The sequence below is a fragment of the Melospiza melodia genome, chromosome 22 (genome assembly GCF_035770615.1).
Source record: "Melospiza melodia melodia isolate bMelMel2 chromosome 22, bMelMel2.pri, whole genome shotgun sequence".
Classification (NCBI taxonomy): domain Eukaryota; kingdom Metazoa; phylum Chordata; class Aves; order Passeriformes; family Passerellidae; genus Melospiza; species Melospiza melodia.
In genome coordinates this window covers 2119995-2146742 of record NC_086215.1, presented here as the reverse complement: position 1 = coordinate 2146742, position 26748 = coordinate 2119995, and the positions used below count along the sequence as shown (strand labels likewise).

The window sequence follows — 26748 nt, the reverse complement described above, 5'->3', positions numbered from 1 at the left end:
GACTGCCAGGGAGGCCTTGCAGGCCCTGTGCCTGCTACAGCACAGCAGGTAATGGCCATGGTGAGCAGCTGGGCCGTGCACAGACTGAGACCTTGCCTGGCTTTCAGGGCAACAGACTCACTGAAGCGGCCCATGGCCATCACCACAGCCCCATGGAGACCCACAGCAAGAATGAACTCCCTGGGGGAGGCTGAGACACCCGGGCTGTCCCCATTGAGCCCCACCAAAGCATCAGAGGGCTCTGACTGAACAGGGTGCTGTTGAGGGCAGCTGAGGGGCTCTTCTGCTAACCCTGCTACTCATCACCCAGAAGCCTGAAGTGAACACGCCTTGGGATTCTTGCAAAGGTCTGTAAGTGACAAGGTGACAGGCAGCAGGGCATGGGGAGGTAGGCCACGTGGGAGTGTCTTCTCTTCCTGAGGTGGGTACAAGCACTATTGTCCATTCTCCCCCAAAACCCACATCCTTTCTGAAATGAAGTGGTTTCTTATTCCTCAGTTATCTACATTTAACCTGGCTTTATGAGAGATTTATGTTCCTTGAAGTTCCAAACAGAACCTATTACTGCATGCTCAGCTATTGTACTGATCTGCAAGGAGAATTCAAGTAACCTGAAAAGAAGTGGTTTATATAGGCATCTCTGCATCAGCTCTTCTGTGCAGTGAATTTGCTCTTTTCCCATTGCTGATGCATGGAGAAATTCTCTGCCCACAGGTTCCCTCAAATCCCTGGAGTTGTTAGAGAAAAGAAAACATTTTAGGAGGGCTCTGAGCATCTCCCACCCTTGCACTGTGCCATAGCAGCAAGTTCAGGAGGGAGGAGCATCTCTGTTAGGGCATAAGCCACCTTCCTATTGCTATTCTGTAGCTCTCCAGCAGCAAGCCCCAAGCCAACCAGCTGACGCTGCTCCAGCACCCCTTTCTTGAGCTCTGGGAAAGGATACAGGAAGGGGTTCCATTTTGCACTGAGTAAAATCATCTTTCTTCCCTCTGATGCTGACAGTTGGCTTGAGGACCAGTATCCCATGGAGGGCTTGATTTGCCAGTGGCAACATTCTGTGCCTCCATGCTGCAGCACAGCACTGCAGTGGGAGAAGTTGTCCCGTCCTGTCCTAGGGCTCCTGCAAGTCTTTGGCATCAAACTGTACTTGTTTGATCCAAGACCCCATACTGGAAACTCAGCCTGTGGGAATGGGAAGGTCTCTTATCTTCTTTGGCAGGACTTCAATAAAAAACAGGCTCCCTGTACATCTGGGGCTTGCTGGTGTGCCCCCCTGCCATGAGGCGGGGAGCACCAAGAAGAGCTGTCCTGCAGCATTCCCTCTCCTGCCCACCCTACAGGCCTTATGGGAAAAGCTCTGCATCACAGAAACTGTCTGTCTTGTCTGCACTCCTTGTTTTTGCCTGTCTCTTTTCCCATTGTTTTCCATCAGGAGCCACGACAGCAGCCCCAGCACACTGGCTCAGATCTCCCAAAAAGCCTAGAGCCTTTGTCAATACAGTGACTGTCCTAACAATGCTAAAGTTAAATTTGTGGCCCTGATAATGGATTTTTCTTGTGACAGATGGTCACTGCCTCCATGCAATGGTACACAGCCCTAAAGACACCCCTCCAGCCAGCAGGCTCATTTCCAATCCTTTACACATCACAAAATGCGGCAAGAAATCTCAGGAGAGCTATTTCCTTTTCTAGAGTTGAGGGCTCCAGCCATGGCTGACGCAATGTGCACTGTCTTCCCAGCCTTGGTCCAAATGGCATTTTCCCACCAACTGGACAGCCAGATCCTTCCCTGCCTATTGGGATCCCAGTGTGCAGCCTCAGCCAGCTGACTGCTGGAGGTCAGGAGATGACTTGAAGCCACCCATGCTGGACCCAGATTGGAAGAGCATCTTTTGTTCCTGGACAAGGACTTCCAGGTGCCCCTGTGGTGACACAGCCAAAAACCAAATGCACTGCCCAGGGGCTCCAGCTCTCAGCTCCTATTGCCCTCGGGAACTCAGTGCTCACATGCTCCCAGGCCTCCCAGGACTCCCAGTTGTTGTTGGGGGCAGAGGAGCCCTACTGAAGGGAGCACTGAGGATGTCAGAGGCTGTTGTTATTCCTGCCTTCAGCTGTCGCTGCTCCTGGTCCTGGAACAAACCCCTTGTGTCCAGCAGAGCAATGCCAGCATGATGCATAGGCAGGGCAGGTGGTGGCACACTCAAGCGAATGATGGCACAGGCAGTCGATGGCATGGGCAGACAGGGGCACACAGAGCAAAGATTCCTTTCCCACCACTATGGCAGGGAGGGCAGTGTGAGGTGCCCAAAGCAGCCTGGAATGCTCCTGACTGGCTGCAGGAGTCCTGTTTCAGGGTTGGCAGCAATGGACCTGCTGCAACATAAGGGCAGGAGAGCGGGTGCTGTGACCTTCTGCAAAGGCTCAGCCAAGGGATCTCTCCCATATTGCCTCACAGCCCTGGGTGCTTCCTGGCAGTATCCCTCCCTGTTCCTGATGCCCAGACCCTGCAGGATCCCCACCCAAACCTGCTGAGATCTGGGCAAATAGAAGAAGACCTTTCCCAGCTGCTGAGAGCTCCCACTTTGGGCAAAATCCACTGGGACCTCGCTTTCCCAGAGACAATCCCTTAGCATCCACCTCCCAGCAAGCCCTCCAGCAGCCAGACTTTTCTCTTTCCAGCAAAACTGAGGCTCTACAGGGCTGCCCAGAAACAGGGATGAGCTTTGTACAGCTGCAGCGAAATCACCTTTTATTGTTGAGCTAAATCACACCCTGGCCAGGAAATTATTCAGCTTTAATCAATTTATTAATCCCATTTTTTCCCAGATTTAACCCTCCTGCTTCACCACCATTGCCCAACCCTGAGCCTTTTGTATGAACTCTCCTCCTGAATTCCTGGTGCATCCCAGGGCTCCCCAGCTATCTTAAGAGCTTTTTCTCAACTCAGAACTCAAAGATGGAAATCAGATTATCCAAAACCCTGACAATGAAAAACCTCTAACATTTATGACTGCCAGAGATTTTCACAGTTATACTTTTCAGGTTTTGGACATATCTGCAGAACTGGACTTTTATTTGTCTTTCAGGAGAAACTCAAGCTTCTGAGCTGATTGTGGGATGCCACCATCTTGAATGTGAGAAAATCATGTGTTGTGGAGATCTTAAAAAGCCCTGGGGAGCCTCATTCATTTCATGCTGCTCCACGTACTACCAACCAATGTGACTGATGTGCAGCTGGATGCTCCCAAGGATGCATAGGGATCTCTGCTGCTGCAGCGGGACACCCTCAGACATACCCCAAGGCTGCAGGTATCTATTCCTGTCCCAAAACAGACACGTCTTTGGGTCTCTTAAGGCCACTTCAGGCAGGTCAGCTGGCTTTGTGCAAACTTCTGAAACATGAAGAATGTTGCTTCAGCACGAAGCAAGTCTGGGACAGCTCCACAGCCCCCCCGGCACAGCATCACACTCAGTGCTGGGCAGGGTTCCAGTCCATTCTGGAGCCCAGCTCCCTCCTTCACTAACACTGGTCCAGAGGAGGCCACAGAGCTGCTCTGAGGGCTGGAGCCCCTCTGCTCTGGAGCCAGACTGGGACAACTGGGGGTGTTCACCTGGAGAAGAGAAGGCTCCATGGAGGTCTCAGAGCCCCTTGCAGGGCCTAAAGGGGCTCCAGGAGAGCTGGAGAGGGACTGGGGACAGGGGCCTGGAAGGACAAGGGGGGGAATCGCCTCAGTGGTTAGATGGGACATTGAGAAGAAATCCTTCCCTGTGGGTGGTGAGGCTCTGGCAAAGGGTGCCCAGAGCAGCTGTGGCTGCCCCCTCCTGCAAGTGTCCAAGGCCAGGTTGGACAGGTCTTGGAACTGCCTGGGACAGTGGAAGGTGTCCCTGCCCATGGCCAGGGGTGGAACAAGATGGACTTTAGGGTACCTTGCAACTTGAATGATTCTATGGTTCTGATCTGCAAAATATTTTTAAGAAAAGGTCCCATGACAAATGTTCTCTGCTGCAGGACAAGAGAACAATCAGGACCCTCACCTGGGATGACACCAGTTAAACTCATTTCTGAGGCTGAAGTAGATTGAGTCAACACTAGGGGAAAGGAAATAGAGAACAGCTGTGTTCTGGGATGATCTCAGGCCTTCAGGGCTGCTAATGCTTCACTCAAGGCCATGGCCCTGCCCTTTTAAGATACATTTGTGCTTTGCTCCCAGGACAAAAGGAAAAGAAAAACCTACTCAGGTTCATTCAAAGGAAACTGGCAGTGACCTCTGTGCCTGCAGGGAGAGGGCCATGCCCAGGGAGAGCATGGAAAGGATGCTTGTCCCACCTCCTGCTCTCAGGTTTCAACAGGTGACTTGGATGAAACTACTGAGTGCAAATTTTCCAGTTTCATGTGGATTTTAGTTTTATGTGAGGTGGAAGAACAATCATGGTTTCATGGGCTAATGACAGGTGCTGCAAGGAAACACTACTCTGTTGTGGGGAAAAGCTTTCTTTACTGGAGTAATTTCTTTCTGCTCAAAGTCCCTGGGCAGGGCTGAAGTTAAACCCTCAGAAGAGAAACTGCATGAGTGTGAAATTTGGCAGCACCTAGGGATGCAGGCAGCTTGCCAGAGATGCTCAGCAGACACTCATCTCCTTTCTGAGGAGCAGATGGTGAGGTTCAGATCTCAAACTCCCTTGCACCAGATGCTGGAGCAGCTGCCCAGGTTGGTGTGTCCTCAGGGGAGCTAACATCAACCTAGGTGTGTGCAGCTTCTCTCAGGACAGACATGCTCCTGCCTGGTGTGTATCAACCAGACAGGAGCTGGGCAGAGGCTGCTGTGGATGGGCATCCACATCCCGCTTCCAGTGCATCCCCTTTCTGCTCCAGCCCTGTCCCCATCCTGCCAGGAGGCCATTGTGTCCTTGGGGGTGCATTGGCAAGGTTTGGGCAGTGGGGGTCTGTAGAGTGCCTTAGTGAGACAGCACCAAAAGCTGTCCCTGTGTTGGACCCACTACCACCCACAGATGAGCCCGCCAGCAGTGAATGGGAGGGTCCTCTGGGATAATGTTTTTAAGAAAGAGTAAAAACCACTGCACAGCCCTGCAGATCCTAGTTCAGCGGAGAGGGAGGGGAGGAGGTGCTTCAGGTGCCAGAACAGAGACTACCTGCAGCCCATGGGGATGACCATGAAGAGACAGCTGTGCTCCTGAAACCTATGGAGGTCCATGGTGGAGCAGATACCAACCTGCAGCCTGTGGAAGATCCCACACCTCTGCCTTCCCACGGCACGAGTCTGCTCAGCCTCTGAGGGCTGGTTTGAGCGCCAACCTGGTGCTGAGAGCCTGCTTGACTGCCACTGTCTCCTACCCTCACCTTGTCATGCAGGAAGATTTTATGCATCTTGCTAAAGGATTCAGCTTCCGTTTCCAACACGTCTCTTTTTGGAAGTGAGCCCCGAGATCAGCAATGTCAGTTCTTCTGTGGTTTGGGGGGTGCACAGTCAAAGCAGGACTTCCCTAACCCAGGGTCAAGAAGAGCTGCCAGGCAGCTGCCACATCCCCGAGGCATGGAGTGCCTGAGCCCTGCGCCAGGCTGCAGGTGCTGCTCAGGCTCCTCCTCCTCTCGATAATCTGCCAGGACCATCACTCCTGAGAGGCAGGGAGAGGATAGATACCTGGTTCTGTGGCTCAGCAGTGGGTTGCTACATGAGGACAAATGTTTCCAGTGTTTGGAATAACTCAGGTCTCCTGGCAGTCACTGGACTGCTCACCAGGGGACCAGGCACTTGCTTGGGCTCCTAGCAGTAGCTTTAAGCTTTCAGGTGAGATCTTTACAGGTTCAAGTTCCACTTGCCTAAAAAATAATGTCAGAATCCAGCTGGAGCCTGTGCCAGCCACATTCCTGGCAGCCACATCCCTGGCTGGCACACATCGGTCTCCGAGATAAGCCTGGAAGCAGCCAGGAGTAACACAGCTGTGATATTCTCACCATGCCCTCCTGCCACCCAGCGGTGTCCATGAATGAGGAAGGTGACAGCAACATATGGGACACTTTCTTTGAGCCCTCTCCCTGTCTCCAGCTGTCTTCAGCTTGGGGGGTGACATGAGCCAGCCATGATTTTCTGATTTTCACTCTTCAGTAGATTCTTCCTCTCTGTACTTGTCAAAATCCCTCGATTACAGGGCAGGCAAACCTCCAGTAGGAGCATCCCTTATCAGGGAGCTGCGGCACCCCAGCACTGGGAGCTGCCTGCTTCAGGAGGGGTTGGATCTGGCTTCTACCTTCACTTCATGCACTGGAAGAGCTGGTGGCTCCATCACTCTCTGCCGGGCTGTCCTGAGTTTGCCGATCCCCAGTTGCACCTTCTCTGGCTGGAGGGACCAGTACTGCTTAGACAGGAAGGGTCCTTCCCAGCAGTTTCCCAGGAGTCCTATGGCCATGTGATGCCTCCTGGCAGGGCCCAGCCGTCCCTGCTGCCCCATGTGCCACTGCACCACCCTGGTGCATCCCAGGGGGCAGGATCAGTCCCCTCATGGTCCTTGCTGCCATGCTAATTGTTCCTACAGCCAGCTCCCACCTCACATCCCTCCTGGGCTGAACAGGATATCCACCACAGAGCAGAGGCATACTACTAAGCATACTACTATCCCACAGGCTGGCCCAGACCTTTGGGGCTTTTCACAACAGTGATGTACTTTCCATTGCTTTAAAAAATAAAATCCCCGTAATAAAAACTCCAGCTAATTTTATCCCCAGCCTGTTTTTTCCAGGCTGCTGCAGGATGAGGTGCCTCCCCCAGCCTTGTCTGGGGGGTTCACTGTGCAGTACCAACAGTGCTCATGTGTCCAGGGTGTCTGGGGGCATTGGAGGGGAGGACATTGAGCCCCAGCAGTTGGTTGGTTGCCCATGGAAGGCCTCTTTCATCTTTGCCTTGCTGGAGAGCCAGGAATCAGAGGGAACAGTTTGGTGTGGTGAGAGCAGGACCACAGTGCAAACAAAGCCACAGTGTGAGCATGGTCACAGTGCGAGCATGAATACATGTGACCATGGACAATGCAACCCATAAGTATGATGTGGGCACAGATACAGGATGAGCATGTACACGGCACGACCACAGTCACAGTGTGTGCACAGATGCCATGCGCATGTCCACAGGACAGCCTGGCACAGCGTGTGCATCTACAGCCACAGCTGTGCTGCTCTGCTCATGCCCTTATATGTGCCTGGGGCAGTGGATTTCTCCAGCAGCGCCTGAATTGCTGAGTATCTCCTAAGCACTACCATGCACACTGGTGCAGCGGTGTTGTGGCAGTGTTCCCCCATCCATCTGTCATTGGAGGGAGTCATTAGCACGCTCACAGGCAGTGCTGGAGCACCCAGCAGCTGTTGAGCTGTGGCAGTGGTCAGCCAAGGTGGCTGTCACAGCCTGATACTGGCACACACCGGCCATTTCTCAACGCTGCAGCTGGTCTGGCAGCTGAAAGGATGGGCGAAAGTTCCCTGGCCCTGAAGGCATCACCCTGGGGCCTCCAGCCAGCAGCAAGAGGGCAGAAGGGGCCCAGGGGGCTCGGGACCTTGAAGAAGGAATCCTGCTCTGCAGACCCACATCCCATCCTGAGGCTAGCACACCAGCATCCTATGAGCAGAGAGAGCTGCCAATCCCACTGAGAGGCAGGAGGAGGAAAAGCAGCTCAGGCCTCCACTAAAATGGTGGAAATCCATGGAATACTACAGGAACTGGAGAGGGGCTCCAGCTCCCATTGTTCCCAGGACATGGTGCAGTCACATCGGGAGCTCTGCCCCTCCTCAGACCCTTGAGGCACAGCTGTCCTGCGGGATGCAAAGCAATTGGGTCATTTCTGGGGGTGTTGGATCCTGTGGGATGAGCTGCTCCAAGCCTCACAGCCCCAACAACCCAATTAAGTTTTGCAATACTTAACTTTTTCATAGCCCCTTTAGTTTCGTAATTCTGGGCTCCCTCTGGAGGCAGGTGCTGCTCAAGAAACTGAGCAAAGCGAAGAAGACTGAGGACCCTGGAGAGAAATAAACATCCTCTCCTGAAAGTATTACTTAAAAAAGCTGGGTTCTTTGTGTGTGTGTGTGTGTGTGTGTGTGTGTGTGTGTGTGTGTGTGTGTGTGGTTTTTTCCCTCCTAATTCCTTGATTTTAGGAAGGCTAAGGAGATTTATGACTTTTTGGGACTTGGCAGTGATGCAACAGTCTACTCATCCAAGGAAAATATGAAAAATGGCTGGGTTTGGGAAACCCCCTTAGGATTTGGGACAGAGAAGCAAAACAGGAGCTGACAAGTGCAGATGTCCAGGCAGTGCAGAGTGTGAGACACTGCAGGGGTGAACCTGCAGACCTCCCCAGAATCAGCCACATGCCTCCAGCTGTCATGGGCGCAGGGGTGCCAGGGATGCTGCTGGGGTGCTGGGTCCCTCTAACCCAATGGGAAAAGCCTGGCAGCCTGGCATGGAGAAGCAGCTGCAGGCACTCACCAGCCAACAGTGAGAAGGTGTTGGCATCGGTGCAGCAGCACCAGCACCACAATGTCTTTCACAAACCCAAATTATTTCCTTCCTAAGCTATCAATACTAAATATTTAATGATAGGATTGTTAGATTATTTGGTTATTACCTTCCTGGTCGAACCAGCGGAGGCCTATCCAAACTGGCCAGGGCACAACTATTACATGGGATGGGACACTGGACTCAGAGCCTGGGGTGGTTCCCAGCCTGGCACAATGAGATGATTGATCCATCCATGGGACAAGGCCTTGTCCAAAAAGTGATTCAGCCTGAGGACTAATGAAGGTCTTGGAAGATTTGAAGAGCTAATAGAGATTTTGGAAGGATCCCAAAGAACCATATGCTTTCTGCACAGCAGAACTCATGCTTCCAGAAAGAAAAAAGGGAAGTGTTTAAAACACCTGCACTGAACTCAGCACAAAGCACTTTCACCTAGGGCTAAATAAAACCTTAGGGGCCATGGCAATGTCATTTGGGTTTCTTGATTTAACTATAGGACTAAAGATTGTTTCTTTCCCAGTTTGAGCAGCACCACATGGGAACAGTGATCTTCAGCAAAGAGGCCATACCTGGGGGACCCAGGGCTAGGACATCCTTCTTGCACTAGGCTCTCATCACTGTGGGACCCATCTGTGGGCATAAAACCATGGATGTAGTTGTGACCTTTGCCCATGGCAGCCGCAGGATGCCTTTGCCCGCTAGCAGTGCAGGTGGCTCTGCCTGCCCTCAGGTTCTTGACAGGAAGATGTCATAATTTAGATAATAAAAATAGGATTTTTTTTTACCTCAAGGAAAAGGGCCAGAGGACATGTCTACTGTCTTCTTGGGCTTGTAGACACTCACAGATATCCTTCATGGGCAGGAATGGTTTTCAGTAGCCAAAATAAACCAAACCTGCCTGCCTGGACATACCTGAAGATGGGTTGTCCCTGGCTGCCCATGACCCATTTGTGGGCTCTCTTAGACCCAAAGCATGGAAGCTTTGGGGGTAAAAGGAGGGCACATGCCCTGGTGACACTCCACAACAAAAGGACTTGCTACTCCCAATGCTGTCCCCTGGATCCAGCCACAGGAGTCATGTCTCCCCTGCCCCATGTCCAGGGGCCTGACAGCAGCAAGACAGGGGAGTGAAATACTAGGCTGTTTGTGCCTATGGAATAGTCCAGGCTTTCTGCTTTGGTGTCATGCTGGTCCATGGAGGAGAGCCACAAAGATGATTGAGAGGGATGAAGTATTTTTCCTGAGGAAAGGTTGCATAAGTTAGGCTTTCTCAGTCTCAGGAGAAGAGAAAGCTCCAGGGAGACCTTAGACCCTCTTCTAGTGCCTAAGGAGACCCCAAGAGAGCAGGCCAGGGGCTTTGGACAAACCCCCGGAGTCACAGCACAAGGGTGAATGGCCTCAAGGGTTAGTGAATTAGGAAGAGGTTCTTCCCTCTTAGGGTGGTGAGGCCCAGGCACAAGTTGCCCAGAGCAGTTGTGGCTGCCCCACGGTGGTATTATTCAAGGCCAGGCTGGACAGGTCTTGGATCTGCCTGGGATAGTGGAAGGTATCCCTGACCATGGGAAGGTGTGAAACAAAAAGGTCTTTAAACATCCCTCCCAACTCAAAATCATCTGGGATTCTTATTCTCTGATTCAGTGGTTCATATGCCCAGCCCTCATCTACAACTGAGGAAGGGAAAAGGGTCTTTTTACATGAGTGGGTTTTGATGACTCCCTGGGATGTGGCTGCAGCCCAGACCTAGTGCAGGCTCTGGCCCTCCAATTGCCTGTTCCCACCCAGAGCATGATCCGGGAGGAGCAACCAGAGGTGTCCCAATGGCACAGCAGGAGGATGGGGTCACCTCTACCCACTGGCTGCACCCACTGCCACCCGGGTGTCCCACAAAGGGACACTTTGGGTCTAAGGGAAACCGCACATGTGATCTTCCAGGGTGTTGGCCAAGACCTCAGCCCCTGCTCTGCTCCCTGACAGCTGCTTTTCCAGGTCTGGGTATCTGCCATGTGCTGCTGCCTCCTTGTGTAATGTGGGGGAGTTTAAGTCACGGTCCCTGTGGTACACAGCTGCAAAGCAAAGCAGGGATTCTGGGAGCCTCACTCTTCCCCATCACTTGGGTCTCCTGGAGGCAGTATCTGCCTTCAATCAGTTGTACCTTGGAACAGAGCGGGGTGGCTGTGCAGGACGAGGTGAACACCCACGCCAGGCTGGGATCACAGCCACAGTGAGTCATTGGCTCTGGCAGAGATAGGATGGGACACTGAAGCAGAGTCTGGATGCTGTGCTTGATCCCCTCAGGATGGGAAATGAACCCCTCCAGAAATGAACCATGCTAGTGAGCAGAGGCTCAGCCTCCTCCATACCCTGCAGTGGGGAGGACAGACCCTCTCCATTCCACCTGGGAGTGGGCCTTTGCTCATAGTGCTGCAAGTGTCAGCCACAGGCAGGGAGGGGGAACAGGGAGCACTGGGTAGCACCAGGTGATGCTCTTAAAACAGAAGGCAGTTTACAACAAGAGTTTATGCCAAGAGGAGAATAGAGTTGACATTCTGGAACCTGGGATACAAGCAAGAGCCCAGGATACAGGCAGGGCTGCAGCAGCACAGCACAGGCATGGTCTAGGATGGGAGAACACTCTAACTGAGGGATCACAGGGACGATCAGCACCTGCTTGCAGGTCTGAGATCCAAGAGGCACCTCCTTAGTCTGGTCAGCCCTGCATGGCCCAGCTCCCCATCCCAATGAGAACCAGCCCCAGGACCCAGGGTCTTCTTCCAGTCATCGCATCCTCAGTTTGCTCCCCAGTGAGTTCCACTGACAACAGCAAGGCCAGGAGGTGCAGAGCAGGAGGGCTGCAGAGCCAGGGCAGCAGAGACTGCCCCAGCAGTGCTGACCATATGGCAGGGAAGAAAAGCAAAAAAGACAGAACGTTCAGGTCAGGGGCCCAAGATGTGTCTGTTCCTGCTGACATGTAGGATAATAGCTCTGCTGGGACAGCAGCCCTTATCTGAAGGGGCAGCTGGGCATGGAGCACAGGCTCAGAGGACATGTAAAGGGCATGTAGCTGGGCAGGAGAGGAGAGAAAGTATAAATAGATGAACCTGGGTGACTGGATCCTTCCAAAACTGCACAGCTGAGGACACAGAGGATGACATCCTGCATCCCTGGGCAGCCCAGGGGCCAGGTATACCTCCAGACTGAACTTCAGAGAGGGCTCACTCTGCTCAGACTGTAGCTCCAGGCTCTGGCAGTGCAGACCCCCCATGCAATGTCACCCTGGCACCCACCATAAATGCCCAGGGACAGGCATGTTGACCCCATGGTGTTGCACCTGTGTGTGACAACCTCCTGCATGGAGAGCTGTGGGGAGGTGAGGTAGGTTGGCAGGAGCTGTCCTGGCCAGGAACAGCAAAGCCCTGCTCCAGCTGTTCCCAGGGTAACCACAGCTTCACACTATGGGATCCAACAGTTATCAGAGATGGTGTAGTGTGTTTTTATACTTTGTAATACTTTGAAGTAGTTTTGGTTTTGTATCCTCGTATTTTTCCCAAATGGTTCATCCCAAACTGTACCCCCTCCCTTTACCTGTGTAATCCCTCTCCCTGGATGAGATGACCCCCAAACCCCCATCCTGGCTCTCTGTCAATCACTCAGCATTCCATCCCCTCCATCTAGAAGCTTCAGCCCAGGATGTTGAGCCATCAGCCAGAGGCCGGGGGTCAGCCCCCCAAGCCTTGCCCCATACGCTGTCCTAAATGTCCATCCCCCAGTACCAATCCCTCAGGGTCACTTATTGGTCAGTAAATGTTCTCTGCTTTGGGTTTCCACCTCCCTTTTAATGTAACCTTGGCACCTCTCCCGGGGCTCTCAGCAGGAGCCCCCTGAGGTGCAGGAGCTCCTTCGAGACTCCTAGAATAAAACCTTGGATTAACCCCTGCTAAGAGCCGGCCCTTTATCTCCTACCGATGTGTCTCCTGCTGCAAAGGCACCAGCCCAGGTGCCCTCAGCACCCTCAGGGCACAGACAGTGTCTCCCCTCAGCACCCTCAGGGCACAGACAGTGTCTCCCCTCAGCACCCTCAGGGCACAGACAGTGTCCCCCTCAGGGCACAGACAGTGTCTCCCCTCAGCACCCTCAGGGCACAGACAGTGGCTCCCCTTCAGGGCACAGACAGTGTCCCCCTCAGGGCACAGACAGTGTCTCCCCTCAGCACCCTCATGGCACAGACAGTGTCCCCCTCGGGGCACAGACAGTGTCTCCCCTCAGGGCACAGACAGTGTCTCCCCTCAGGGTACAGAGAGTGTCTCCCCTCAGCACCCTCAGGGCACAGACAGTGTCTCCCCTCAGCACCCTCAGGGCACAGACAGTGTCTCCCCTCGGGGCACAGACAGTGTCTCCCCTCGGGGCACAGACAGTGTCTCCCCTCAGGGTACAGAGAGTATCTCCCCTCAGCACCCTCAGGGCACAGACAGTGTCTCCCCTCAGGGCACAGACAGTGTCTCCCCTCAGCACCCTCAGGGCACAGACAGTGTCTCCCTGCTGTCGGCAGTGCCCCCGGTGTCTGGGACTCAGGGCTGGCCGGGGATCCTGAGAGGCTCCCAGAGGGACAGAGATAAGAGCCCTGGAGGTGCCACCGATCTATGCAAACCCAGTTCCAGCAGGAAAAAGCCTGAAGAGAATGGAACATGCTCACCCACATGTCCCAGCATACGCATCACTTACAGACCTGGCCACAAATGCAGGTCCCATGGCTCCTGAGCCAGCCCCCACTGTTAAGGGTGCCAAAGTGGACACAGCCCACACCCACAGGGGAGGGCCAAGCCCATCTGGCTCATGTGGCCAGGCCAGAGTGACAGCTTGAGGTGAACTCTGCAGTTCCCAGGGGAAACCTGGTCCCAGCGGGCTGTGGCACTCCCAGGGCTACCCCACAACCTGCCACAGTCACACAGAAGGTGGGATGGAAGCCAGTGCTGCTGGCCAGGACTGGGACAACCCACCTGGGCTGCAGCAGAGAGCTGCCCTGAAACAGTCTGGAAAGGGAATTGTGACTTTCTTTTTCTTTGGAAGCCCTCATGGGCTCCACACGCAAGCAAAGGCATGAAATGGGAACCAAGGGCAATTACCAACTCTCTTCCTGCCTCAGCTGGAACTAGTGGCTGCCCTAAGCAGCACCTGGAAGAGGCCATGGCAGACACTCCTTTGCCAGCTGCCAATAAGTGGACTGGGGTGTCCCTCTTGGCTCTGCTCCCCACAGGGGAGGCTCAGCCTCTGCAGGATGCAGGGTTCACCCAAAGCCTGGGAAAGGAAGGTACTCCAACCAGGGCAGAGCCTCAGGTTCACCCTGTGTGAGCTGCCATCTCAGCATAGGGCAGAGGGACATGTGCCACACATGCCATGCCACAGAGGTTCCCTGTGGCTGACCCTGTGGGAAGGAGACACTGCAGAGCACCAGCCACTGCTGCCACCACTGTGGGGCAGCTCTGAGAAAGAGTACTTAAAAACAAGTAAGAGGTTGTGAATTGCACCAGCACTGCCTGACCAGTGCGAGCCCCTAGCACAGCTTCTGGGGGAGTAAACAGATGAGGCTACAGCACTTGGAAGAGGTGCACGTGGCTTTAAGACCCTGCCCCACAGCAGGGGACAGGGTATCCCCAGACCCTGAGAAGCCCAGAGGTAATGGGAAAGGACATGAAAACATGTCCAGGTACAGAGACCCCCAGGCTCTTTGTTTGTTCACCAGATTGCAGCTTCAGCTCCCCCTGCATTCTGAGAGACAGGACAGTCAGGGACTGCAGGGCTGGCCGTAGTAGACGGGGTGATTAAGGGAGAGACAGAAGGACAAAATAAATATGTCACCCCACTTTATTATCCCTAAAGCCAGGTAACCCTCATAAAAAGGGTCAGTTCTAATTAACCTCAGGCAAAACAGGCACTGGACACTAGAGGAGGCATCACAAAAAGGATGGCAGGCACTGATACCTAGGGGACAACTAACAAACCAACTCCTGCAGACAGGGGATGTGACTAGCCATGGCCTTGCTGCTCCTCCTCCACCATCTCCCTGGTACTCTGCTGATCCCCACTCCAGCTGCAGGCACAGGGCAGAGCAGAGATTCATGCCTTGCAGTGAGCTTTAACTCAGGATCAGTCTCAAAGAGAAGAGCTGGATGGGACAGAGTCCTGACAGATAAGAACAGAAGTGAGAACAGAATTGGCCTGCATGTGTCAGCTCAGGGCAGAACCAGCACTGCCCAGCCCAGCTCAGTGCCACAGAATCATGCCTGGAGAGTCAGACCATGAAACAACACCAGAGAGAAAGGTCCTGGCCTTGGGGATACAGAGGGCCAGGCTGTGCTAAATGGGATCTTCAGTGAAAGTACCATGGATACCAAGTACCAAGGCAGTCAGATGCCATTCAGCTCAAGCATCATCACCGAGCTGGGTGGGAAGCAGGAGGTGCCATCTCATAGGACCCATCTTGAATGACCACCACCCCTCGAGACACCTGTAGAGGAGTGCAGCTCACAGTCAGGATGTCATCCCCCACAACCATGTGAGGCAGAGCTGCCATTTCTCGCTGTGGAGATGTGCACAGGGAAGAGTCTGTCAGCCTCTGCTCTGTCCCACACTCAGTTAAACACAAAACCAAGTTCTAAAGACCCTCTGTGAGGTCAGGCTGATGTGAGCATCCTCAGGCTATGAATATCACTTCTTCTTTCACAGTCATCATGAAAATAATCTAATCCTGGCAGTCATTAGGAAGCATTTGCCAGGTCAAGCCAAGTAGAGACTGAGGTGTCTGTCTCAACTTGTCAACAGCCCAAAACAGCAGCTCAGAGATGTAGGCTATCTTGGTTGGGTCTATGGCTCATTTCCTATAGGAGCCTACAGCCATGTAAACAGCAACTATGGTATCCTTACCACAAACATGACAGTGGTTGCCATGAGGACCACCAGTTTGGGCACTACAGGGCCAATCCAGTGCCTCTGGCAGGCAGAATACGGGCAGCAGAGAGGGGCCAGGCATGCCTCCTTGGATTTCCAATCTCGTCTTCCAACAGCAAGACAAGCAGGAGCCAGCACCCTCTGAGGGCCAGGCTTGTCTGGAGATGCTGCTAGAGTGTAGAAGATACATCACTTTTTCCCAAGAGCATCCAAAATCCAGCCTAAGTCAGCAAGGGAACAACAGCTCATCCCACACAGGCAGCACAGACAGCAGCCATGTCTCCTGCCTGCTGGGGGTCACAGGACTGGGAACAGCATCCCTGCAGCCCACTTAGAGACAGGAAAGGAGCAGCTTGAGAGCAGCATGGCTGATAAGCCATCAGCAGGGCAGGGATGCTCCCCAAGAGGGGTCCTGGCTCCCTCACACAGAGATGCCACCAGCAGCCCCAGACCTTGAGACACAACACCTGGAGCAGCAGGTGTGATGAGTTTAGGGCAAGAGTCCCTTGAAACCCGCAGGTAAGTTTGGGGATGGGGCAAGGGAGGCATGTGCTAGATGAAGGTGGAGTCCAGCTGGCTCATCTCATGGTTGTTGTGGGCACGAGCCTCAAAGAGCTGCTTGATGAGGGCAGATTTCTCCTGCTCCAACTGAGTGATGCGCTCGCTCTTGTCAGTCACCTCCTGCACAAGACAGGGAAGGAAAATGCTAGTTAGAGGAGGAAACTGCTGGCAAGTGGTCGTGTTGCTGGTAAAATTTCATAGAACCACAGAATCACAGGCTTTGGGTAGGAGGACATTAAAGACCATCTCATCCCAGCCCCTAACCAGGGGCAGAAACAACTTCCACTAGAGCCAGTTCCTCCAAGACTGTTCTTGAACACTTCCAGGGATGGGGCGGCTTCTCTGGGCACCCTGTGCCAGGGCCTCACTACTCTCATAGGGAACAATTTCTTTCCACTATCCCATCTCACCCTGCCCTCTGGCAGCAGGAAGCCATTCCCCCTTGTCCTGTCCCTCCAGGCCCTTATTCAAAGTCCCTCTCCAGCTCTCATAGAAGCCCTTTAGGCCCTGGAAGGGGCTCTGAGGTCTTCTTGCTCTTCTTTTCCCCTGAGGAACACCCCCAGCTGTCCCAGCCTGGCTCCAGAGCAGAGGGACTCCAGCCCCAGAGCATCTTTGTGGCCACATGCTGGGACAGAAAACCCCAGCAGTGAGCCTGGCCCTGGCCTGAGATGGCAGACCATCCCTTCCCTGATAGCCCCCAGCTGCAGCCTCTGCATTCTCTTGTGACCTCCATTTGTCACAGTCTTTTCCCTCTGGCAGGAATGCCCTATCCCTGCCACTGACTCACCCAGCAAACAGCTGGAGACAGCTGGGCACAGCTGTGTGCCAGAGGGCCTCCACATGCAGCCCACACCCCCTTCTCTGGGAAGACCAAGTCTGGCCAAACTGAAGGAACACTTCCCTTGTCCCTTGACCACTGCTGCCTGGCCCTATCCCATGCCCTTCCTTTCTCAGCACCCCCAAGGGCATCTCCTCCACCCCCACCTCCACTCACCTTGGTGAGAAGCCGATTCTGCTCCTTCAGTATGTTGATGGCTTGCTGGGAGCCTGTGGAGGCTGGGGATGTCACAGGGACCAGCCTGCTCAGTGCTGAGGAGGGGTTTGCTGCCTGTAGAGAAGATGAAGGCATGAGACACTGAGCCTTCAAGCCTGTGGCCCTTCCCAGGCCTTTTTCAAGGTGAGATGTTTCTATGGCACACAAAAACCTGAGAGAAGCCCAGCAGAAGATTAAAATCACAACACAGGCCATCACAGGGTCTCCAGCCCTGTGAATGGGGCAGAACGGGGAAGCATTCCTGCCAGCATGCCTGGCAGGACAGGCAGCAGTGGGCTGCTCCTCCAGCTTCTGCCCAGCAGGACAGTCTGCTCTGAATTGGCTGACTCAGCACCTTGACAATGGCTGTACCTTTTTAGGGATCTCCTTTAGGCCTTCCAAAGCATCCTCCAGCCCACCTCAGGACCAGCTGTACTGTCCTCTTGGCTGTCCTCCATCACCTTCCCAGAGCTGGGGAAGACTGGCAGCTCCAATGTCAGCCCAGCCACCAACGTGGGAGGGATAGCATGAATCCTAAGATCACACAAACAACCTCAAGCTGCTGATGTGGTGTTCTCACCTTGCTGGCAGTGGAAAGAAGGTCACTCAGGCAACGGTTCACCTCCTGCAGCTTAGGGACCAGGTGCCCCAGGTGGCTCTGGCCACCTCCAGGGAAATCCTGCAGGATGGGGAGGAAGAAGAGGCTGGGGGTTACCATGAGGTCAGCTCCAGGTCTGGCCACCTCCTAGCCCTGTTCTCCAAACCCAAACTTAGCCAGAAGAAGCCCCAGACTCACAGCACTGGTTCTCCTCTTCCCCAGGAACCGCTGGTGCTCCTGCATGAGCTGGATGTGCTGGTGGTACCACTCTCGAGCCCGGTCTATAAGCTCCAGGCCCTGCAACAGGAAATCCTTCTCCTGTTCCAGCTCCTTCATGTACTTCAGCTGCAAGACAGAGCACATGGGTGTCACCCACTCCCCACCAAGGCTTTGTCAAGTCCCAGGAGTTGGTTTCTTCATGAGGTGTAGGGGGATATGGATACAGGTAAGGGTCCCAGCCCCGTTCCCCAAGGAAAGCTGAAGAGGAGCAGGATAATGACTGCTGCCTGTTGCAGCTTTGGAGGAAGATTTTTGGAAGAAAAGGACACTTGAGTCACCTCTATCCTCCTGCTCACCATTGCAGATACAGGCTTCTTCACCTATTTACCCAGGGAGGCAGCAGGAGCAGTGCCTGCAGTTGCCCCCAGCTCCCTTTGGGGTGTGAGAGTCAGCCCTGCACAGACACACTTGGATTTTGGTCAGCACTGAAGAGTCTAGCTCAGTCTACAGGCTGGAAGTCAGGGAAAAACTGCAGCCCTGTTTCCCCAGTTTGCCTCACCCCTGGAGGCACATGAAACCGAGCAGAGCATAGCACATCACACCTCTCTGCAGAAGATCTCTGCCAGTTGCTCAGGTTCCAACACCAGCATCACCTGGAGAGCAGTGGGGGCCTTGCTGTGCCCAGGGAGCTGCTATGAGGGTGCCTGAGCAAGTGAGCAATGGGCAGTGACCCATTCATCACCTCACCCTGTGACCCCATGGCCCTTCTCTTTGCAGTAAAAGGCTGCTCCCCCAGATCCCAAGGGCATGGGGAACTTCCTGCCTCACTGCCTCTGCCTTCTTTGCCAAAACACAGCTTGGCCTTCATCCACAGGCACCAGAGACTTCGGTCACCCAGAAAATGCTGGATGCACCAGAACCTCCTCCTTTGGAGAACATCAGGAATGGTGCAGCTCAGAAGTGACCCTGAACAGAACCCTGTGGACAAGTAGGGCCATACCAAGACCTTCTTCAGGCCATCAGCATTTCCACGTCCCCACTGCCAGCCCCAAAGCCTTTCTGCAATCCCATACCTGTCATCCATTACACGGGGCTGCTCTTGCTCCTGCTGCTCCTGGAAACATATTTTGCAACACAACAACTCCCCCCACACTCTTCTCCAATGGCCCAAAGGGACATACCCAGAGGAAGAAGTGCAGAGCCTGGGTGCTGATGCTGAGGGGCATGAAGAAGGTGCTGTATGTGGCAAGGACCCCCATCCAGCTGGGGGTGCAGCCCACTGCTGCCTGTCCTGCCCTCCTCCCACAGGGCTTGCTGGCCAGCACAGAGACCAGAGGAAAAGGGAGCATCCCACAGAGCAGAGGGACACTGCCAGCCCAGGAGGGGACAGGCAGCATCTCGCCAGGATGAGACACTTGGGGCAGGACAAAGACAAAGCTGGACTTGGCTGGTGCTCGGAGGCTGGTAAAGGGGAGGGGACAGAGCTGTGCCCTGGGCTGCTTACAAATGACAGTGCTCCACCTCTCAGGGAAGGTCTCATCCCCGCCACCCTCACGGTCATGGGAAAATAAGGCCAACAGGTGAGGTACTGGCTGGAAAAACGCCAGCTGAGTGAGTGAGCACTAGACGCGAGAGTGCAAAGAGTCCTGGGATTGCAGCACAGCCCCCACAGCTCTGCTCCCTGCTCAGAAGGAATTAGTCCTGGTGCACTTCAGGATGTAGGATGGGTACCAGTGCTCCCATTTCCCAAGGGCTTCAGGCAAATTAGTCTAATGACAGTTCCTTGTCCCTTGGGAGCCCAACACCTGGGCAGGGAGGGGTAAGGAAGGTGACAGTACAAAGATTCAGTCCTTGCTGGACCCAAACCTGTTCCAGCTCTCTCTGTAGGCTTGGAAATGGCACCAGTGCCTAAAGGCTGTGCTCAGGGTGTCAGGGAAGGCTGAGACACCATTTCTCTGGGGTCAAAAGCACAGAAAGGTAGTGCAGCAATTGGCAACATATAGGGAGAAAAGGAAGGAGGGGACATGCCTCCCACTGACCACATGACAACTTGGGGGAATAGAGACCAAGACAACACAAGCCCTGAGCAAGAATGCTTATGGCAGAACTGGGGAGAGACATGGTGGCCACCATTCCCTTCACAGAGCACCTTGAGCTTGGGACCCTGAAATGTACTCCAGCCCAGAGTTGCACACACAGGCAAGGGAAGCAGAGACCTTCCTCTCTCCCCAACCCTCAAAACCCCAAGAAGTAGAGCCCTCAATCCCAGACACACAGAGCAACATTTATCACTTCTTATCAGCACCTCCCAGCAGAGGTCCCTCTCATGGCTGCAAGCCCAGCGAACTACCTGCACAAACATCCCCTCCCCAGGCTGGCATGGGGCCATGTTGTGTCCCCCAAGGCCAGCGACAGGCTGGGCAACGCTGGTCACGCCTGCTGGGCTGCAGGAGCAGGGTGACACCAGGGTGCAAGGAGTGAAAGTACAGTGGTGACAGTGCCACAAGTACTCATCCTGCAAGCTTGGTCCTGGCTCTCTGCCCTGGACAATTTAGCTTGAGCCTGTGGACAACATGCCCAGGCAGCTACTCCATTCCAGCTGGGAACAAATGAGATCCCTTCACCCAGGCAATTTGATCCAAGTCTCTCCACTCAGCGGTGGAGAGAGGGGAACAGACTCCTCCATCCTGGGCTGCCTTAATAAATTCAGTATGGATTTCTCTGCTTTGTTGCAAAAAGTCTGTTGGAAGCCAAGAGGACCTGCATGTTTGAGCCCTGATCTACATGGAACATCTGCGAGGGGGCATAGCTTGGCCCCACTGCTTGCCAGCACAAAGCACACCTCACCCTCGCTGGGGTGCTCTTAAGGCCCAGAGATCCATCTGTTCCCACACCTGCACCTTCGTCTTCCTCTTCCCAAGACCTTGCCCATGGGGAAGGCAGCCAGCACGCTGGCTTCATGCGCTGACCCCATTCTGGGGAAAGGATCCACCTCCTCCCTGTTTGTCAGGATTCAGGAAAGCACCTTGGAAATTATATACACCCACATACATCAACAGACCTTCAAATCCAAATACCAGGATTTATCTGACATCCCACAACTCACTTGTGCAGGGTGGGCAGAGAAGAAGCCAAAGCCCAATGATGGCATCAGCAGTGAGGGACCCCTGCAATCCACCTTCCCCTTCATGGGAGCCCACAACACTCCCTTACCATGCTGAAGTCCACGCCATTGGTGATGGTGTGTCTCCGGTGCTCTGCACGGCCTCTCTGATGCCTCCGAGTGTCCCTAGCCCCTGGGTGGTCACTGTCTCCCTGGGGCTGCCCAGCAGACTTAGCATCACCACCTGGAACAGAGCAAGGCATGAGGCCACAAGCTACTTTCCACAAAATCCTCCCCAGGGCCACTTCTGTGAGATGATCTGCAAGGTGGTCTTACAAACAGGGAGAGACTGTGCAAACAACCAGCCTGAATGCCTGCTCCTGTTTTTGTCCAGGCAGAACGGCTGTCAGGAATGACTGACTCAGCTGTGCCAGGCTGGCAACAGATCTCAGCCTAAGTCTGTAGAAAGCAAGCCCATCTTCTGTAGAAAGCAAGCAGCTTCCAGGCAAAGCTGGTCCAGTCCCAGCCAGGGCAACTAAACCATTAGTGATATTGCCTGCCCTCACGTGTCCTCATGGGACACCTCGCTTCCACTCAGGTGACATCAGCTCTGCCAGGAAACCAACTTCTCCTGAAGGCAGTTCTTGCTTGGTGATGGACTTGGCCATGTGGATATTCAGCCTAGACACTATGTCTATGATGTAACCATAAAGTAAATAAGACTGCAGATTTTCCACAATCTTATTAAAACCCCAACATCCTATCCTGCAAAAGATCAATCTACTAAAAACACATGGTGCTGATGCAAATCCATGCATAACCTGTTTTTGAAGATTAAGTTCATACTGGCAGGTTCCAGGCTGGATCAGGCACCTCCTGCCTGTCAGCCAGGGCAGGAATTCACTGGGCACCTGCAGTGAAGGCCATACAAGCCCCAACACTGCCCACCTCACCAGAAACCCAGCCCTGCCGTCACAGCCAAGCCAGCTCTATGCTAGGTGAGCTGGTAGAGCAGAACCCTGACACCCCACCATCCCAAACCACAGCATCAGGGCAGCTACGGGTGCAGCCAGCACATCCCCAGGCAAGTCTGGATAGCAGCATGGTGCTCCTCCCTTCCTGCCCCAGTCCCCAGCAAGTGCCCAGCAGACCCTCTCTCATGCCACCCCCTCAGTCCCACAGCTTGCCTGCTCCCTGCACACAGCTTTCCTCAAGAGTTCCTTTCAAAACATGGCTTTTCAAGAACAGCAGCAGGGTGCCAACAAGTGATGGCAGGCAGCTGGGGAAAACACCCTCTTCCCAAGACAGCTCCCCACCCCTTGCACATCCTTCTACCACAGCTGCCTGGCACAGGTTTGGCACATTCCCTGGCGCAGGCACATACAGGGCTGTGTCAGGACAGGGTGTGTGGCACCTCATGGGCCGGCACATTTCTTCCCTCTGCTCCACAGGTTTCCTCAGCTGAGCACATGGACATGAGAGAGGAAGGATATGAGGCAGGTGAGGGCAGCCATGGCCACAGGAGCCACCCTTCATCTTGAAGGTACGAGGTGTGGGAGCCCTGTACCAGGGCTGCCTCTGCTGCCACAGTCACACTGGTTCAGGGATAGGAGACAGGCTCAGGGGCGCAGGCAATGCGACACCTCAGTTTGTCACTTTGTGTCACTGGAGAAAGAGGTTGCCATGTCATGGACAAAGTCCTCCTTCTGGTCCATCACAGCATCTCACTCCACTTCCCAGCAAGTACTCTGGCACATCAGTGAACACAAAGTCTTTGGTATCACCCATCCATCTGCTGTGCCAGCTGCCTTTGGTTTCATACACCCACATCTATTGGGAGGAACCCAGCAAGACTGGTGTGACCACAAACATTGTCCTAGCAGACCTGTAGTATGTCCTTCTCAAAAAGCTGAGGAATAGCCCCAAAACCAAGGATACTCTCAACAGTCAGAAACCCAAGGCAAAGCCAGGAGCACTTCTGGTAAGAGCTGGAGGACAATCACATGTTGAAACAGTTTTTGCTACAGTCACCTAGAAGTGCTGTGTTGAGCTGAACTGCCCCCTTAATAAGCAGGAGCTCCTGGTCAACCAACTGAGCTCTGCACACCTGAGCTGACAAGCCAGTGGCTAAAACAGGACCTGCTAATGAGCTGGGATAGTTGTTCTTAGGGAAAGAACAGGATCAGATCACCAGAGGTGTAAGAGATCTTGCCATGTGATAATGGACAGGCTCTGCCCAGGGCAGACACTTCATGGCTGTTTTACACTTCTCCACAATTATCCTTGACAATGGCCCAGAGAAGGCCCTACAAACCATCCCCTCCCTCGAGCTAGTGCCAACAGCAGCTCTCCAGCTGCTAGAGCCAAGCCACCCCTGGAGCGAGGGAGAGCACTGTGCTGGGGAGGAGCCAGTGCCAGGGCCTGGGCTCTTTCTGCTCTGTGCCTTGACTTCTCCAGGGCCCAGCTCACAGGGGAACTAGTGGGGTAAAGACCCTCAAGAGCGACGTGTTCAGACACTGCTGTGACAAGACCAGGCACCATAACATAGGGACATCGTTACGGTGACTTCCCTGCCCTGTGACTTCTTCAATATCCACCTCAGCATCCTTGCATCCAGTGGGTGCTGTTGGCTCCCCAGGAGCCATGGGGAGCTCGCACACTGCACCAGCACTGCTGGGCTGAGGAGAAGCTGGAAGCTGACTTAAGCAGGGACCTCAGAAGCACTTCTGCCCACAGAGGTTAGTGTGGGAGAGGGAACAGAATTGTTGTCCCACTGGCTCACTGCACCCTTGTACATGCCAGGAGAACCACCTGACCCCAGCCTCTGCCATTTTGCCATGAGTCACATCCAAATCACCTCTGACATGTGTAGATGCTCCTCAGACCTAAAGCAGAGCTGGGGAGGCACTCTGTGAGCACCCTCTTCCCCTAAAACGCAGGCAGGGAGCATTTTCTCCCACTCACTGCAGCTTATGAGCACTGACACATCATCTCACCGCATTTGGTTGGGGTCTTACAGAAGCCACCACATGCAGCTGGAGGCTCAGAGTAGCCTCACACCCAAATGACATCAGCTTAGTGGAGACAGGTCCTCCTGGAGCCACAGGCCGTTCCCAGCACCCACCACACATCTCAGAAGCAGGGATGGAGCCATATCCTGCCACAGCACTGCCCAACTGCCTTGCAGCCAGCTGAGAACATCCACCTGTTCAACTGCACCCTGGGAAGCCCCCTATGAAGGGGTGCACTGGGCAGTTGTGCCGGATCTAGAGCTAAAAGAGGAGGCGTAACTGAGTTGTACCATTTTCTAAGCTGCTGAATGAACCTGAAACTCAGGCCTCTTACCAAAATACAGCCCTGCAGTGTGGGATGCTGGCAGCAAGGGCTGAGGTGCTAACCCTGCCCACAGGCTCTGGACAGTTATGGAACATCACCCTGTAATGGAAAGATCCTCAGCAAGCAGAAAGCTGCTGCAGTCATCTCCTCACTCCTTCCCAGGGCAGAGCTTTCAACCTGCTGTCTATTCACCAAGCAGGATTTTTTTCAGGTTTTTCCAGATTTACACTCCTGATGATAGAAAAGTTAGTCTGCTTAATAATATTCCCTTAGATGTAGCTCCAGTGCTTAGTCTGGAGGCAAAAATGGAAAGCAGAGAACCTCAGTCACAGTTAAAAGCTTCTTCTCTACCCAGCAGAAGGGACTGGGTTGGAAAGGCAAACCAGCCTGACCTTCCCAAGGTAGAGGAAGTCAATGCACTCAGGTGGTGCAATAACACGTACCAGCTCTGCACATAGACTTTGTCTCCTCTGATCTCAAAGCACTTCACAAACCTAGATAAAGAATTATTACCTACCCAGATAAGCCCAGAAGCCTGGTTTCCTTGTAACATCTTCTACTGACTAGTAACAAATCAAGATGCCAGTGAAACAGTCTCCCCTATGCTAGGGTCAGTGTACCACCCTGGAGGGCTCTGGCAGATCCTGTGGAAAGGGCAGAATCCACAGAGATACACAAGTGAGCCCTGTGGATGGAGCCTAGGACAGCAGAGCACATTGCCCTGGTAACTTCTCTCCCATTTATTCATTGATTAATTATTTTTTTATTGGGAATACTGCTGTGGAACAATCCAAACCAAAAAGCTGGATCGGGTTTTGCATTTTTTTGTCTAAACCATGCATGACATCGTGAAGGAATCATTCCTGAGAGGCAGCCCAGCGCAGAGCCCACCAAGCACACGGCCGCTTCGTGACCACAGCTTCACCCCAGCGAAGCTGCTCGGCTTTGGGGGTCTCCAGGACCCAGCCATTCTCCGAGACGCCCAGCTGTGCCATCCATCCCCGGGGAAGGTCAGGACAGGCTCTACGCCAAGGGACAACCACGGACATATTACGGCAAAGCCCTTAATTCCTCCTGTCAGCGCTATAAATAGCCCAGCGCATCGCGAGGGAAGCACAGTCCTGGGTGGGCGGCGGCGCTGGGATATTCGCACCGGAATCGGAGTTCAGCGAAGCCAAACCGGTCAATACCAACAGTAACTTTTGGGGAGTTTTACACCGGCCCTGCGAGAAGCGCTGGCTCTGAGCCCAGAGGAGGGCACAGGGGAACGGGGTGAACCGCGGGATCCCATCCCGACCTCCGAGCGCCAGTCCCCGACCCTGGCGCTGCCATCATCGCCGCGAGCCCGAAGCCCCCGGTCCAGTGCCGCCACTCACCGCGGCCTCGGGGCTGGCCGTGCCCCGGTTCCCGCTGTCCGGCGCTCTTCCCTCGCCGCTCCTCGGAACAGCGAGGGCTTGGCGGCTTCTCCGCGCTCCGCCGTCCGCCGCCGCCACCCTCCACTGACGGCTCAGTCCCAGGCAGGGCCGCCCGCAGCCCCAGTACGAACCTCTCGAAGGTGAGGTACCCACTGGCCGGCGCCGCCTGCCGCAACCCCTCCATCACCCCGGCGGGCAGCTCCTGGGCTTCCGCTCCCCGCCAGCGCGACTCGATCTCCCGTAGGTGCACGTAGCCCCGCCGCCGGTCATCCAGGATATCGAAAAGAGTCCGCAGGCTCTGCAGGAAAACCCGGGGAAGACCCTCGGTACCGGCGGAGAGCGAGCGGTCACCGCGCTCCGGGGCCATCGCCGCCGCTCCGAGCGTTACTCCATGCTCCCCCGCCCCCCGCGCCTATTGGCTGTCGGCGGAGAGTGCCGCGCTTCCATTGGCTGCCGGCAGGAAGGCGCTCCGGCCATTGGCTGAGAGGTCGCACGGCAATTTGAGTTGCACGCGGCGCCCGCCCCGCCCTGGGCCCGCGGCTCGCGTGGGTCCCGCTCCGTTCGCGGGGGGATCCCGACCCTCCCCTGTGGACGAGGGACCGCGACAAACGCCAAATCCTTGCTCTTTCTTCCCCCCGCTTTATCTACTGAGCATGATGTCGTATAGTCCAGAATATCTCTTGGGTCCGTTGGGGTCAGCTGCCCTGGCTGTGTATCCCCCCAACACCTAACGCACCCCTATTCCCCTCCCTGGTAGGGTAGGGTGAGAAGCAAAAAAAGACCGTGGGTCTGTACAAGCACCACTCAGCAATAAGAAAAATATCTCCATATTGTCAACACTATATTTTGGTCTGCATATTTTCAGCATAAATTCAAAATCTATCCCCATACCAGCTACTGTGAAGATAATTAATACTAACCCAGCCAAAAAAAGCACAATTTCTAAACACTTCAGAGAAAATGTGATTAGTGAATAGGGACAAGAAAAATCCCGACGATGATATTCACTCTTACTGCCACCTTTG

At 54.3% G+C, this 26748-nt stretch overlaps 1 protein-coding gene across 1 annotated transcript; it reads right to left on the bottom strand.

Moving 5' to 3' along the window:
- Positions 1–14357: 14357 nt before the first annotated feature.
- Positions 14358–26099, bottom strand: SAPCD2 (suppressor APC domain containing 2). The gene is made up of 6 exons (XM_063174791.1): positions 25685–26099; positions 21083–21216; positions 17849–17995; positions 17633–17731; positions 17014–17127; positions 14358–16139 (listed from the first exon to the last, which is right to left on the bottom strand). Exons 1-6 carry the CDS (start codon positions 26088–26090, stop codon positions 16011–16013), a joined length of 1029 nt encoding a protein of 342 aa, XP_063030861.1. The 5' UTR covers positions 26091–26099; the 3' UTR covers positions 14358–16010.
- Positions 26100–26748: the final 649 nt, after the last annotated feature.

Excerpts from the sequence above, each read along its gene's own strand:
- SAPCD2 (XM_063174791.1), bottom strand. The coding sequence starts at position 26,090 with ATGGCCCCGGAGCGCGGTGACCGCTCGCTCTCCGCCGGTACCGAGGGT. Across the intron at positions 21,217-25,684 it reads CGGCCAGCCCCGAGGCCGCG|GTGGTGATGCTAAGTCTGCT; the intron begins GTGAGTGGCGGC and ends GCTCTGTTCCAG. Across the intron at positions 16,140-17,013 it reads AGAATCGGCTTCTCACCAAG|GAGGTGACTGACAAGAGCGA; the intron begins GTGAGTGGAGGT and ends TGTCTTGTGCAG.